Source organism: Prenolepis imparis, unplaced genomic scaffold, assembly GCF_030444845.1.
Source record: "Prenolepis imparis isolate NDT839.2.m4 unplaced genomic scaffold, iyPreImpa1.0 SCAF_3, whole genome shotgun sequence".
Lineage (NCBI taxonomy): Eukaryota > Metazoa > Arthropoda > Insecta > Hymenoptera > Formicidae > Prenolepis > Prenolepis imparis.
In genome coordinates this window covers 16639696-16653891 of record NW_028141161.1, presented here as the reverse complement: position 1 = coordinate 16653891, position 14196 = coordinate 16639696, and the positions used below count along the sequence as shown (strand labels likewise).

Sequence of the window (14196 nt, the reverse complement as noted above, 5' to 3'; positions counted from 1 at the left end):
AATGAATTATGTGATCATATTAAATTGAATCCTTAATTTAATTTCTGGTCTTCTCTCCTAAATTAAGATACACGTATACTCTGTTCCAGGGCACACGTTAAACGGCCAGCCACTGCTGGAATTCCCGATGTCGAGCGGCGAACCGGCATTGGAACCTCTGAGAATCAAGAGGGCCACCCTGTGGGCGAAAGTCGAGCTCAAGCATGCTCATCACTATCAGCATCATCGTCACAATCAAATCAACCAAAGAAACATCACTCTCTGGGTGTTTAGAGTCCATTGCGGTAACACGACGCATCTCCGAGGCAAGGTAATTTGCCTTGTAATCGATCATTTTGCATAAATCTTTGACACAGAATAAATTTGGCTAACTTTTATCGATTGCAGCAAGACTCGTGTGTGTTTTTGTATTTTCTATATTTAAAAAGAGGAAATCTAAAATTATAATTCTAAAAACATAGTGAAAAAGAAATCATTCCCGTCATTCTTAGAATAAATCTCCCTACCTGATACGAGGGGTTTAATTTATTTAGGAGCTTAGTCAACATCTGGAGATGGTAACGTCTCTCGTAGTGAACGTCGGCCAGCTCGGCTGGCAGAAATTCGACGTGACGAAAGTCGTCAGCAGATGGTATACGACGAACTACTCGAAGGATAAGCTGACGTTGCTCGTCGATTGCAGCGGATGCGGCTCGCACGTCCACGTATCGACCTTCGACGGGTATTCGCCGAACGTGATCGAGTCGTCCTTAAATCCAAAAGGTAATCCTCGATGAATCGATGATTAGATGCGTCCTTCGAAACCATTTCTATGCGTTGTGCGACAGGACACTGCGAGCATCACCCAAGCTATAAATGATTAGTTAATCACTAATATAGGAAAATAAAATTTAAAAGACATCTTAATATAATATACAAAATTAATATAAAAAAATAAAAATTTTGACTTTAACTAATTTTTCAAACTGATAGAGCATTTTGATCAGTTCGATCTCGTCGTCAATAAATATATTACTCTAGCCCGACGCGACTGATCAATAATTCTACGAGTCTATAATTCGCTGTCACTATTACTTTTATCTTATATAAGAGCGGAAGTGTTCAGTAAAATTTGAATAATATTCAGTAATATATGTATACCTTTCAGGCGAACACGATCAGGACAGGCCGTTTCTAGTCGTGCGTACAGATCCTGCGGCCGTAAAGCGTGTGAGAAGACGGGCCATCGAATGCAGCGGTGCAATAAAAGGCCAGTGTTGCAAACAACGGTTCTACGTGAGCTTCGCTCAGCTGGGATGGGATGATTGGATCATTGCTCCTCCGGGGTAAATAAGCCAAACTGCAATAATCAATCGTATAATGATACAATATATCAATTCTATCGGTTATCGCCATATAAGGCAGGATATTTCCAAAACATGAGAAACATTTAATGTTCACACACTTTTCTCATGTTAATCGTTCGATTTCCTTGATAGATACTGGGCCAATTACTGCAGAGGAGACTGCACGGCCGGTCACAGGACGCCGGATACGTTCCTCAATTACTACACCCACGTAATCGAGGAGTATCGGAAGATGGACCGACTGGCCGGCATGCAACCGTGCTGCGCGCCGGTCAAGTTCTCGTCCATGTCGCTCATTTATTACGGCCCGGATTCGAATATCATCAAGAGAGACCTACCGAAGATGGTGGTGGACGAGTGCGGTTGTCCTTAAACCAAGCGAGAGCGCGTGACGTAGAAAGGACGCTCGTAAGAAAGTTTATCGTCTGCCATATTTGGCAGTAAAAGTAATTTGCGGAATCGTTACCGCGAGTCCCCCCCCCCCCCCCTCCGACTCGATCTGGCAAATCGGTCCAGAAACCGTCCGAATTCTGCGATTGTGAATGAGAGTCGTTTCGCGCTGAAAACGGAAAATCGGCCAGTAGGAAAAACCGATCTAGCGCTGCGCGAACGATAGTCAAGTGCGCGGCGTTCGAACGAGGGACCCCTCCGCCCCCCCGTGGGAGATGCGGTTTTCTGAAAACGATCGCCCGAGGGTAGACCGGTATGTGCAAAGATAGTCAAAAGGACTAGGTAATTTCGCTAGATTTACACGCCACGCCGATGCGATTGCATTCCGGATGCGATTAGCGCGCGTGGCGATAAAATAAAATTGGCCTTTCTAAGGTTCGAGTACGTAGAATAGATTTTACCAAGTGTAATATATATATAAAAAAAGAGAGAAGAAAAGAGACACGGCGTCTCAGTTTCAAAGCGTCGTTTACGATATACACACATACATATATATATATATAGATATATAATATATTTATCTATATCCGGTTTATTTGTACGCGACACCGTAAGAAAAAATGGTCAGATACGTGAAAAAAAAATATTCAGAGTCAGTATTCTTATCCAAGAGTTTAGTCTTTCTTTATTGATTGCGTGATGAAAGAGAGGAAGAGAGAGAAAACGAGAGAGTGAGAGAAAAATTAAAAATGATTGAAAGTAAAAGACGTGACTTTTACAATTATATATACATATTATATGTATATACATATATATATATATATATATATATATATATATATATATATAATGTGTATATATTATATAAAAATATTATATATATATAATAACTAAACATATATAACACATACTTGGACGCATACATACACATGACGTGATTCAACCGAAATATATAAATATTCGCGTACAGGCGCGTTAAGATATATAAGTGTAAAAATGATAAAAGAACTCAATCTAATTGCCTTGTTTTTTATGCAGAACTTCTGAAAGTATCGAGAAAGTAACGATTAAAAAATAACACAAATGCTGTTTAAAAAGTCAAAAATACACACACAGACAGACACACATATATATAAATATAATACACACATGTACGCACGTACACGCAAACACACATATACATCTACGTAATAAATACACATAAATCCAGAATGTGCCAGGGTCAGGATTAAGATTTTGGGGACGAGACGGGTGAGATGAAAACGATCGATGATACTCAAAAGTTACAAAAAAAAGAAATTATTAATTGCACTTGAACACAAGGAGAGACCCCCCCTCCGAGTCTATGATTGGTGGAACACAGAGTGTTGCGGACGTGCGTATATTTCGAGAATTTTTACGAACGAACACACCGATATGTAATTTAATAATTCGCAAAAAAAATATATATTATATACATATATCCGATTACACATGATTAAACCGAGACTTACACATTTGTGCACCAGATCTTGTACCGTAATATTAAGAGCAATTTCTTCGCAGTCTCTTCTTTAAATAAAAAAAAAGAATATATATGTATATGTATATACATATATATATATATATATATATATATATAAAAGTTCTATAACAATTGTATCACCCCTGATGTAATAAACTTGCGAAAGTTTATCGGAATGCGTGAACCGAAAGAAGAGCGTGTATCGCTAATCGCGAGACACTAACAAAGATTATTAAAAATAATAGTAAATAATAATTAAAAACTGGAAATTTTGAAAAAAAATTTGAGAGTTTGCAAAGATCAAATAATAAACGAAATAATGAACAATAATACGACAATAAATAAAAAACGGAGGAAAAAAGTCTCAGAGAGACGATGAGACGACAATTTTTGAGTGATGGCGCACATTCTTTTTCAAAATAGTTGGTCAAATGTATCTCGACAAGATACATTGTCTGCATCGCGATTTGTTGTTCCGTAGCGATGCGTGCGATTAAAAAAAAAATTGAAAAAGATATAAATGAAATTTTTTTCGTGGGATAGTCACGTTCGACCCACGCAGCCTTACTGGGCCTTATTAAGGTATCGTCGTACTATTACTAAATTATTATCAAAGTAATGATAAAGCATAAGTAACGGTAATCAAATAGCGGAAAGAGGATAACGATGAAAATAGGATATGGAAAAGCGACGGAGGATGCGAGTGTCTTATCGCATTTGTTCGATCTACGATGTGAAATATGATGGATGAAGAACAGCAAACAAGAATTAACGGAGAGAAAGATGCAAGAGAGAGGATGCAATCCGCTAAGAGAAGGGTTCGAAAGTAGAAAATTAGAATCGAGTTGCCGAATTGTCCGTTTCCTCGGTGCGATTTCGACTGATCTTTTTTTTTTAAATTGCTGTGAAGTGCGAATGAAGTATGTAACGGTGTATGTATGCGCGATAAAAGATGGATGAAAAAGCGAGTGATAGGAAAAACAAGAAAGAGAGAAAGTGAGAGAGCGCGAAAGAGAAAATTATAAATACAATTAGACATTCCGCTGTTCAGCTAGAGAAAGAGAAAAAAAAACTAATTGCGTCCACAATACAGTTTACTTTAAGCAAGCGTATTTCTAGCACTGTTAAGAAATATTTCTTCGAATTCCTCTACTTCTTCATCTTCTACTATATAACTACTACTACTTCTTTTTTCTACTTAATTCCTTAAAAAGGAGAAGCTCTATAAATGCGTACAAGTCTCGATAAAGAAAAAAGCCTTTAACAAGCTCAAGGAGTGTGTTTACGACTACTGTACCGATTTTAATGTATAAAAAAAAAATAATTATAATAACGATGGATGATGATGATAAAACATAATAATGACAACAATAATAATATTAATATAATAACAGTAATAATAATATTAATAATAATAATGATAATAATATTAATAATAATAACGGCAACAACAAGATAATAATAATAACAATAATATTAATACTATTAATGATATTATAAAACGGTAATATATAATATATTACTACAAAAATATTACCAATAATAATAACAATAACAACAGCAACAATAATAACAATGCTAATAATATGGTACTTATTAATAAGTAATAATTAATACATAACAATTATAAAAATAATAATAAGAACAATAATATATAATAAAACTTATAACAATAATACACACAGTAATAATAATAATCATAATATAGTACCAATATAATAATATTAATTATATTATATTAATAATATTCATAATATAATAATACATTCTAATGAAACAAAAGATAATATAATAATAATAATAGTAAGAAAGACGCGAAAGAAACGGAGCGCAGGCATCAAGGCTGAGCCGACGAAAGTCTACCCTCCTTAATTTAAGAACGAACTCCAAAGGAAGTGAGAGGTATTCGACGCTTTGAGTCACTTTGTGATTATTTGAGACGCTGATCTCGTCGATCAATCCGATGGGCGACGATACGTCACCTTCTCGGCACTGTGTATAAATTTAAACAGTATAAGAGAAAGTAAGAAAAAGAGAAGAAGAAAAAAAACAAATTCATAATTCTCCCCCTCTCGTATTATCGTTTCTGAACTCTATATAGATCGCTTACATGTTACTTGCGCGAGAATACTAAACGAAAAGTCACTATCTCTCAGTATATTCGAGTAGATTAACTCTAACTCTAAATAATTAACTTAAAAAAAAATGGAAAAATGGAAAAAAACGTCTTTTTTATCTCTCTCTTCCAGTAATTATCCGCTAATTTGGAAGGTGCGATGGTCGCCGCTCTGGATATATACATATATAAATATATGCGTGCGACGCGCCGCGGAAAAAAAACACACGACGCGATTGACACTCTATATATTGCACTGACTTCCGCGGGAAGGGAAATTTTCAAGTTTCGAGCTTCGAGAAGATGCGACTCTCTTGCGATTGCGTCCGTTTTTGAAACGAACGAAATTTTTGTGGAATGTCGCGCGAATCAAGTCAGTTCAATCAATCAAAATATAGGCATCGCCATCGATTCCGGAAAAGCCGATCTAGAAACTATATAAAAGAGATGACGTTTCGAATGAGTGGCCCCTTCGCAAATCTAATCGCGCTCAAACGACGTAGGGAAAAAAAAATGTTTTACAAGTGTTTGCGAGGAAAGATTTAGCAATTTAGCGCATTTTCGCGGAATATGAAATAAATTTGAAATGCAAAGTGCCCTTGCACTTAAATGCCTTTTTTAGCGAATTCTCGTCTCGGAGCTTGCGCGCGTCTACGAGTTTCGCGCATTTTTGCGTTTAGCGAGTAGTATAATAGAGTGAGTTTCGAAAAAGTACTGATATTTAATAGCGCGCAGGCGTTTTTTAGGATACACGCATAATAAAATATTCATCTAACGATACAATTTATGTAGTGCAGGTGAAAGTGCCTTATAACGGTCCTCCACGAACGCGAAGCAAATTCGTTACGCGAATTTTCTCCGGCCGCCGACCAAACGAGCGAATTGTTTTGCGAGGGGGATCGTTCGGAGCCAGTATAACATCTGTCTGCGATTAACGCGCAATAGAACGTTAAAATTAAATGATAACACGTCTGATCGGTTTCCGAAGTCGAAGTCTGCAAATAAAAAAAAAAAAAAAAAAGAAACATTCGCGCGATGGTTAGAGGCGATTCTTTGTGAGTACAGGACGAGATGCAAAAATCGATGGAAAACTACTATGTATGCATGCGTGTATGTGTGTTCTGTGTACGTGGAAAAAAAAATAGAGAAAGGTAAATAGTAAAGGAATCGAAGAGGAAAAGAAGAGAGAATGCGAGAAGAGTTTATTATATCCTGCAATATAAATCCAAAATGCGAATTAGAAATTCTAGACTGTAATATAATATACAATCTAATATACATATAATTTTACAAGATATAATAATTTATTAAAACGAATCTTGCAACGCACACGTATAAATTTTAGAAATTCTTTAAAATTCTGAAAATGCGGATAGTATAGTAATTAAAAAGCGAATCGCGCTGTTTGATCAAAATTAATGATATGATTAACATTGGAATCAGATTTCAAAAGTAAATGAGAATATAGCAGAGAAAGAAATTTTTTGAGAAAATTTTCGCATTCAACGACTGTAAGACAATTTTAATTTTCCAAAATGTAAAAAATTGAAAAAAGTTATATTTAATAAATATATAATTGCAGGCTGTGTGTGTGATAAGATGATCTAAGAAGCGAGTACACGAAATACGTAATTGTACATAATTTAAGTTTATGAGAAAAAGAAAGATAATGTAAGGGGAGAAAGAGTGAGTGCGAGAAAGGAAACGAAAGAGGAAGCGGAATGTAGTAACGAATATCCCGACAGAGTAAACACGTTGAAAGTGAGTGATACCAAAAGAAAAATTATGTTCTCTGATCTTCTCGAGTTCTTAGTTTCGGCATGGCGTCAGCCGAAAAGTAAAAAAAAACCAAAAGAGGGAAACAAAAATGTGTGTCGGTGATTTTTTCGCGTCTGGGGCGAAGATTCCTTCTTTCTTCCCGTCGCATTTGCTGCAGGGTCAACGCGTCCGTTGCGAGATATTAATTATATATTTCAAAGATGGATGCAATTCCGAAATAAAAACCCCTTAAATATGTCAAATATGTGGTCGCAATCTGTTAATTTCTTTTTAAAAAGGAAATATGTTTCCCGACTCCTTTCTTTCACAAATTAATCCTTATTTCTGATTATTTTTCGTAATCCGATTCCATTTTTATTTTATGTGATTAAACATTATTGATAATTTAATTATACATGAATATTACATATATATCACAGAGTAATTTTTTTCTGCTCTTTTTATATTTTTAAAAATAAATTTAACAAAAGATGGAGATATTTATAATTTCTACTATTTCTAAAATTTTTAAACTTAAGATCTTATACATATATCTCTCTTTCTATATATATATATTTTATCATTTCGTTTAATCTAACCGAATATAATTACACGCGAATCGAAGTTATATTATTCTTTGATAATAAAATCTCAAAAATTGCAACGCAGTATTAAAATTAAATATTTAAATCTTTAACAGAATAAAAAACTAGAATTTTCTACAAAAATCTTTCAATAAAAATATCTGTACTTAAATTAGATTCGCTCAAATCTGTACACGTCCACTACGCTGCTCGTCTCGCGCGAAACTGACCGCGAGCCGCGAGCAAGACTCTACGTAACGGTGTCGCCACCTGACGGCGAAACCCAACTTCACAGCCCAGAGTGAACCGGACTCGGCGAAAATATCTCTCTCTTTCTATCCCTTCCATTAGACACATGCTTCCCATGCGTCCACTACGCTGCACGTTTTGCATGAGACTGATCCCCACCACCGACTGCAAGGCGCAGCGGTGTCGCCAACTGACGGCGAAATCTAACTTCACAGCCAAGAGTGAACCGGACTCAGCGAAAACATCTCTCTCTTTCTATCCTTTCCATTAGTAGCACATCCCACATGTCCATCACGCTGCGCGTCTCGCGCGAGATTGATTCTCGTGCGATTGCGAGATTGCGAGATTGATGATCACATGATCAATCTCAGTCTCGCGCGAACCGTGCGGCGTGGCGGATGTATGGAGATGATGTGAATCTAATGAAAGCTTATTATAGGTATTTTGATCAAAAGATCTTGTAGAAAATTCTATTTTTTGTTCGCATTTTCTATTAAAGATTTAAATATTAAAATTTTATTCATTACATAATTAATTAATATATTTTTTATGCATTGATTGCAATAATAATTTTTATGCATGCGTTGCAATTTTTAAGATTTTATTATTAAAGAATAATACAACTTCTCTTCGCGCGCGTAATTATATTCGGTTAAATTAAACAAAATGAGAAAAATATATATGTTATAATAAAATATTGTTGTTTTAAGTCTAATATTGAAAAGATTAAATCGCTAAAAAATTGTAGTATATACTTTTACACAGAAATAAAAACAAAAATCGTTGACATCTTTAAATCAAGATTTTCACAACTTTACCAAAAATTTCAAAGATTAAAGTACGATGGTTGCTAGAGATTCTGCATCTTGAGAATATTTAAAACGTATGCGAAAATGATGTATAAAATTAAAAGAATCCTTCTCAGTGTATTCATTCCTTTTTACAGAGCGAATAAATCTCATCTTACAAATACATTTTATCCGCTTATAGAATATATAGAATATAGAATAAGATATGTACAAATGCTCTATACTCTATACCGCAGTCCCACATATAACGAGTTTCTCTGTAAAGATTTCTCACATTCTTCTTTCTTGGCATGATAATGTTACAAGAAAAAATCTTCAGTGAGCTCTCAACGATTTTTTACGCCAGGGAGATCGAGCTTTTTTCTCTTAGCGTTCGTCTTCGATGTCAGAGCCGGTAAAACACAGCCCTTCGATTCAGGGATCAGAAGCCCTTTGTGCTCCAATCGTCGAATGTACGTGGTGTTCGGTATTACTGAGACCGGTCCAAAGTAACGCAATTCACGCGACCGATTTATTTGCAGCGATCGATCAACTCGATCTCCCCGCGAATTCTCGTTCTCCGCAGCTTCCAGCTTCATGTTATTATTATTCTCTCTCCTTTCCTTGATTAACGTCATCTGCCATCTAGAAATAATTTAATATAAATTACTTTTAAATAAATTATAAAAAAAATGAGAACGAGAGAAATGTCTATATAAAAATAAATCATAATTTTCTATTTTCCCAAATTTTGACTGTATTATATACATGTATCATTTTAACGAAAAAATGTAGCAATTATTCTATTGCAATAATTTAGTATTTTCTGATTCTATGCGAAAGCTAACAATTTGTCATCAAGTTAAATGGATTTATCATTAATTTAGACCAACCGTCCGATGCTGCTGCGACAGATTCTGGAAGGCGGTTCCACTCTTCTAGCCGCGAGTGGATTTATTGCGGATTCTTTCGCGACGAGTCGCTGCAACTCGTTGGGAAATCTGTCCGCGAATCCGTCCTGCGAGAAAAACGAATGCTGCAGCAACGTGAAGCACTTTGGCCTGGCATCAGGATCCGTACATAGACAGTGTGCCAAGAAATCGATCGCTATCGGACTCCATGCGGGAAAGAGATTTCGGAGTGCTATCGCCGCGGATCGCGGTTTACCGGAGACCTCATCGGGTTTTGCACGCCGAACTAGAAATGTTACACGACGACCGCTGTCGCTCGTCGGCTGCTTCCCATAAAGAGGACCTGTTTTCGAGATTTAATATTACGAAATAGTTAAGAAAAACTATCTCGAAAAGTCAAAAACTCTATCTCAAAAAGTTAAAAAAATTTTTTTGTTCTGAAATCTTTGATTTTTCTGTCATTCTTTGATTGTCCAACAATTGATCATGTACATTCTTCATCCAACTCACCAAAGACCTTCGTGATACGATACAGCTGATCAAGATCGCTATCGCCGGGAAAGAGAGGCTGGCCGGTGATCATCTCAGCGTAGATACAACCGGCCGCCCAGACGTCGATCTCTCTACCGTATCTGGAATCGCCGACGAGAAGTTCCGGCGCGCGATACCACCTCGTCGCCACATAATCGGTGCAAGACTCATTAGGTCCGGTGATGTAGCGCGCGAAGCCGAAATCGCAGAGTTTAATTACGTCGTTTGGTGACACTAGCACGTTTTCAGGCTTTACGTCACGATGCATGATCTGTCGAAAGGAGAATCTCATCTGAGAACAATCACTCGAACCAGAAAAATTAAAAGAGCAAATTAATTAGAGACCGAGAGAGATATCGAAAGAATATATAGACCCAAATCTTGAGATAGACACGAAAAAAATAATATCCAAAAAAATCTTTATTTAAGAAAATTTATTAAAGATAAAAAAATTGGAGAAAAATTGATTAAACCTAATTAATTGCGCGACACAAAATATTATTGATTGATTGCATATTTTGTAGAGTCTTTAATTAGAGTAACATTTTGCATACGCTAAAGCTTTCTGTGTTCGAGTTCGACCAAATACAGCAGTCACTGTGCACGCGTTTGTTACAATGCTATCATTCATTAAGTATCCGGCCATTGCGTGTTACTGTATATGCGCTGCTTTCTGCAACTTGGAATTTAAGCGTCACGGCCGTGAACTTTACCGTAACGGAGGTGCACTTATAATTACCAAAGGTTGCCGCTAAACGAAAATACTCTATATCTCACGAATTCTGTATCCCTTTAAATACACAAATTGTTCGATATAACGCAAGAGTGATAATTGACATTTTTATTTTATTATAAACATTTTTAACGATTTATTTTACCAAATTCTAAAAGAATTAAATTATACGAGACAATCATGATAAATTGCCACACATGCACGTAAAAATTGCGGAAAATATTTTATCGTGCGCATTTTACGCTTTATTTTTTTTTAATATGATGCAACATATATAAATAAATCGCGACTTGATTAAATTTAAGATTATATTATTAGCAATTTTCACACGACCTATTTTATATACCCCAAAAAACTTAAATTATATTTAGCAATATATCATAAAATGTGCAAATAATTATATAGTTAAAATAATTGCAGTGTGAAGATTTTTTCTTTTACGATATAACAAAATATAATTTGATTGTGAGATTTCGCAGATTTTACTTACTTTATGATTGTGACAAAAGTCCAAACCGCGAAGTATTTGAAAAATATGTCGTCTCGCTCTTTCCCAATCAAGACCACCCCCAGCCTTCTCCAATTCATCGAGCACGGTATGATCGAGATACTCGAAGACGAGATACAGTCGTTTCTTACGGCGGAAGACATCGATCATGCTCACAAGATTCTCGTGATGTAATTTCTGGAAAAAAAATATATTGGTTTGATACAAAGCATTGCCTTAAGATATAAAGCGCGATCGATTTATGAATTAAAATTAATAAATAGAGAAAGTGTTAATACATATATTGAATTTAATTGAATTCAGAATTCTAATATTTATGCTTATCTGTGCTTATCCAATCATGAAATTATGGATAAAAACGCATTTTATTTTGTTGCAAATTAATATAATTATATTGTTTTTAATTAATTCAATACGTACTTTTAACATCCTTATTTCGCGAAATGCCAATTTTCGCACCTGTACATCCTCTTCTGTCGCTAAGAACTTTTTTATCGCTACTATTTGCCCTGTTTCGCGATGTTTGCACTTCATTACGAGTCCATAACTACCCTCACCTACTATCTCAATATTCTCATATTTCTCCATCTCATACAATTCTCATCAGTATAAATAACGTTTGTTGTTAGCTAAAAATCGGAGATTTCGTTCACTCGAATTTATGTACCAAATAATATATCGAAATAAAAGACATCAATCAGTCATTTAATTATGTTTTAAATAATTCTAGATAATTCATGATAATTCTACATAATTCTAGATAATTTATTTCTCTAGACATTTTGATAATTTATCCTTCTCACCTGTTAGTTGACGACATAAGTTCGCAGATTATCGCGTATCATGATAAACTTTAATCAATTTTCCGATCAAACTCTATCAATTTAATACCATTTTACGAGAAAGAAATATTTAAGACAGTATGCTTCGGGTAAACTAAAAATACCGGAACAAACAAATGCGATAATGTCTTGTATGTTCGTTTGATACGATCGAGACAGCCGCAACTCTAGACGCTGACTCGCTCGCCGACGAGCCTCGACTGCCCCGAAGAGTCTCGTGCACGACCCTCATCGATAATTATCGATCTGCTGGTAATTAGTCAGGGGTGGTCCCCGCTTGACAGAATACAGATAAACCGACTAAAAAGAGGAGTCGAACATTAGGGGGAGGAAAGCACTTTTCTATAAAATCAACAATAAATTTTTTTTAATTTTAATTATCTAGAAAAGAAAGAGATTGAGAGAAACTGAAGTTCGATTAAGTATCGAAATTCTACAAATAAAATAAGGAGATGCATGTGCGACCTGTCATCCCCCCTCTGAATTATATTAGAAAATATTTATATATGAATTTGGTTAAAAACACATACATACACACAGTATAAAATTGATCAAACTCCCGAATTGTCTAATTAAAATAAGAATCTGGTCAAAAGATATAAGATACGAAATTCTGCAAATAGCTAGAGAGCGAAAATTCGATAAAGCTTGAACTCTATCCCGGATTACTATAAGGACTTGACTTTGAGATATGGTAAGAAATAAAATTATTTTGAAATAGGTAAGCAAGAATTTCGGGTTATTTTGGCTCGATTCTATCGATAATAACTCGAGTGATCGTTCAAACAAATGCAACTTCCCTGCTATCGTGTCAAAGACGATTCATCATGACGATTTGTGTTGCCGCAACTCACTGTTGTAAGTATAATCGATACACGCGAATAGCAATTGGAGCTTATTTATAGATGAGTTCGGTGACTTTCCTTGATATCGTGACGGCAGACACAGTCGATTGTCCTTAAATCGACACACACATACACATGCACGATTTCAATATTACATAGTAAAAATATCATTTCGTACAATGCATGTAATGCGTCATGGCAACATTCATCGTTTGCCGGAACTTTCTCATAGATGAACAATAATAGATCATTTATGACAGTGTTCGTATAACAAAATATATATTCTCTATCAGTTTTTCTAATAATTTATAACATCCTATATACATATATTTTATAATATAATAATTAACATGTATAAAACTTATTTATATTTAAAAATGTCTTGATAAAAGATAATGATGAGAGAATTATAGAATTAAATAATAAAAATATTTAACAGAGCATCTTATAATGTCTTACAAAAAAATGAGAACGTTTTATATTTTTTTTCAGCAACAATAATTCGGAAAAATATGCAGAAATATCAGGATATCGAGGAACAATCGATACATCCAGAAATATTCTACGATAGACATCGCGCGTAGGCAGTCAAGCGCGTCTGTCAAGCTCACGTGGGCCACGACCATGAGAAGCTTTGCGGGGCGGATTCGTCAAGAACGGCAAGAAGAAGTCGCTTTGAGTCGGGGTCCATTCGGAGGCGTCGTGTCGTCGAGAGCAAGCACGGAAATAGACATACCACATGGCGGGGCTCTCTCCTCGGCTCTCTCCCTCTCTCAATATATACGTCCGTTCGCTTTTACATGTTCGTCCAACGCCGGATCGTCTCTTCGGTGGCATCAGTGTGTTAATATGATGCGCAGCAGGCAAGTCGTACTCGAGCAACGAGCATATACTCGTCGCGATCGAGGCCCCTTCCGAGCTTTGCGGCCTCAGCTGAGCGGAATCGCGTGAAAATCGCGTAAGTTTCGGTCCAAATCTCGAATCAGTGAGCTTGACGCGGATGGAGAACAGGTGCGGGTCCATATATGTGGGTCGCGATTTAACGCGACTGATAGTGACGTAGCACTATACGTCTCTTTATTTTTATAAAT

At 35.8% G+C, this 14196-nt stretch overlaps 2 protein-coding genes across 5 annotated transcripts in view; one reads left to right on the top strand and one right to left on the bottom strand.

The window, feature by feature from the left end:
* The window catches only part of Actbeta (inhibin subunit beta), a 34805-nt gene extending 28410 nt beyond the window's left edge, over positions 1-6395 (top strand). For all 4 annotated transcript variants that reach the window (XM_083033113.1, XM_083033112.1, XM_083033111.1 and 1 more), the window contains 4 exons: positions 90-310; positions 534-762; positions 1148-1325; positions 1479-6395. In XM_083033113.1, coding sequence (XP_082889239.1) covers positions 90-310; positions 534-762; positions 1148-1325; positions 1479-1719 — 869 coding nt within the window. In that variant the 3' untranslated portion in view covers positions 1720-6395. The remainder of the gene's footprint in view (positions 1-89; positions 311-533; positions 763-1147; positions 1326-1478) is intronic.
* Positions 6396-8560: 2165 nt separating this feature from the next.
* On the bottom strand, positions 8561-13718 carry LOC145934592 (cyclin-dependent kinase-like 4). The gene is made up of 6 exons (XM_083035182.1): positions 12222-13718; positions 11839-12047; positions 11401-11595; positions 10157-10448; positions 9629-9989; positions 8561-9380 (listed from the first exon to the last, which is right to left on the bottom strand). Exons 2-6 carry the CDS (start codon positions 12004-12006, stop codon positions 9083-9085), a joined length of 1314 nt encoding a protein of 437 aa, XP_082891308.1. The 5' UTR covers positions 12007-12047; positions 12222-13718; the 3' UTR covers positions 8561-9082.
* Positions 13719-14196: the final 478 nt, after the last annotated feature.

What these genes read in the sequence shown, in the direction of transcription:
- LOC145934592 (XM_083035182.1), bottom strand. Translation starts at nt 12,006, where the DNA reads ATGGAGAAATATGAGAATATTGAGATAGTAGGTGAGGGTAGTTATGGA. An exon ending in ACTTTTGTCACAATCATAAA is followed by an intron (nt 10,449 to 11,400) that starts GTAAGTAAAATC and finishes TCCTTTCGACAG; the next exon opens with ATCATGCATCGTGACGTAAA. An exon ending in TGTCGCAGCAGCATCGGACG is followed by an intron (nt 9,381 to 9,628) that starts GTTGGTCTAAAT and finishes AATTATTTCTAG; the next exon opens with ATGGCAGATGACGTTAATCA.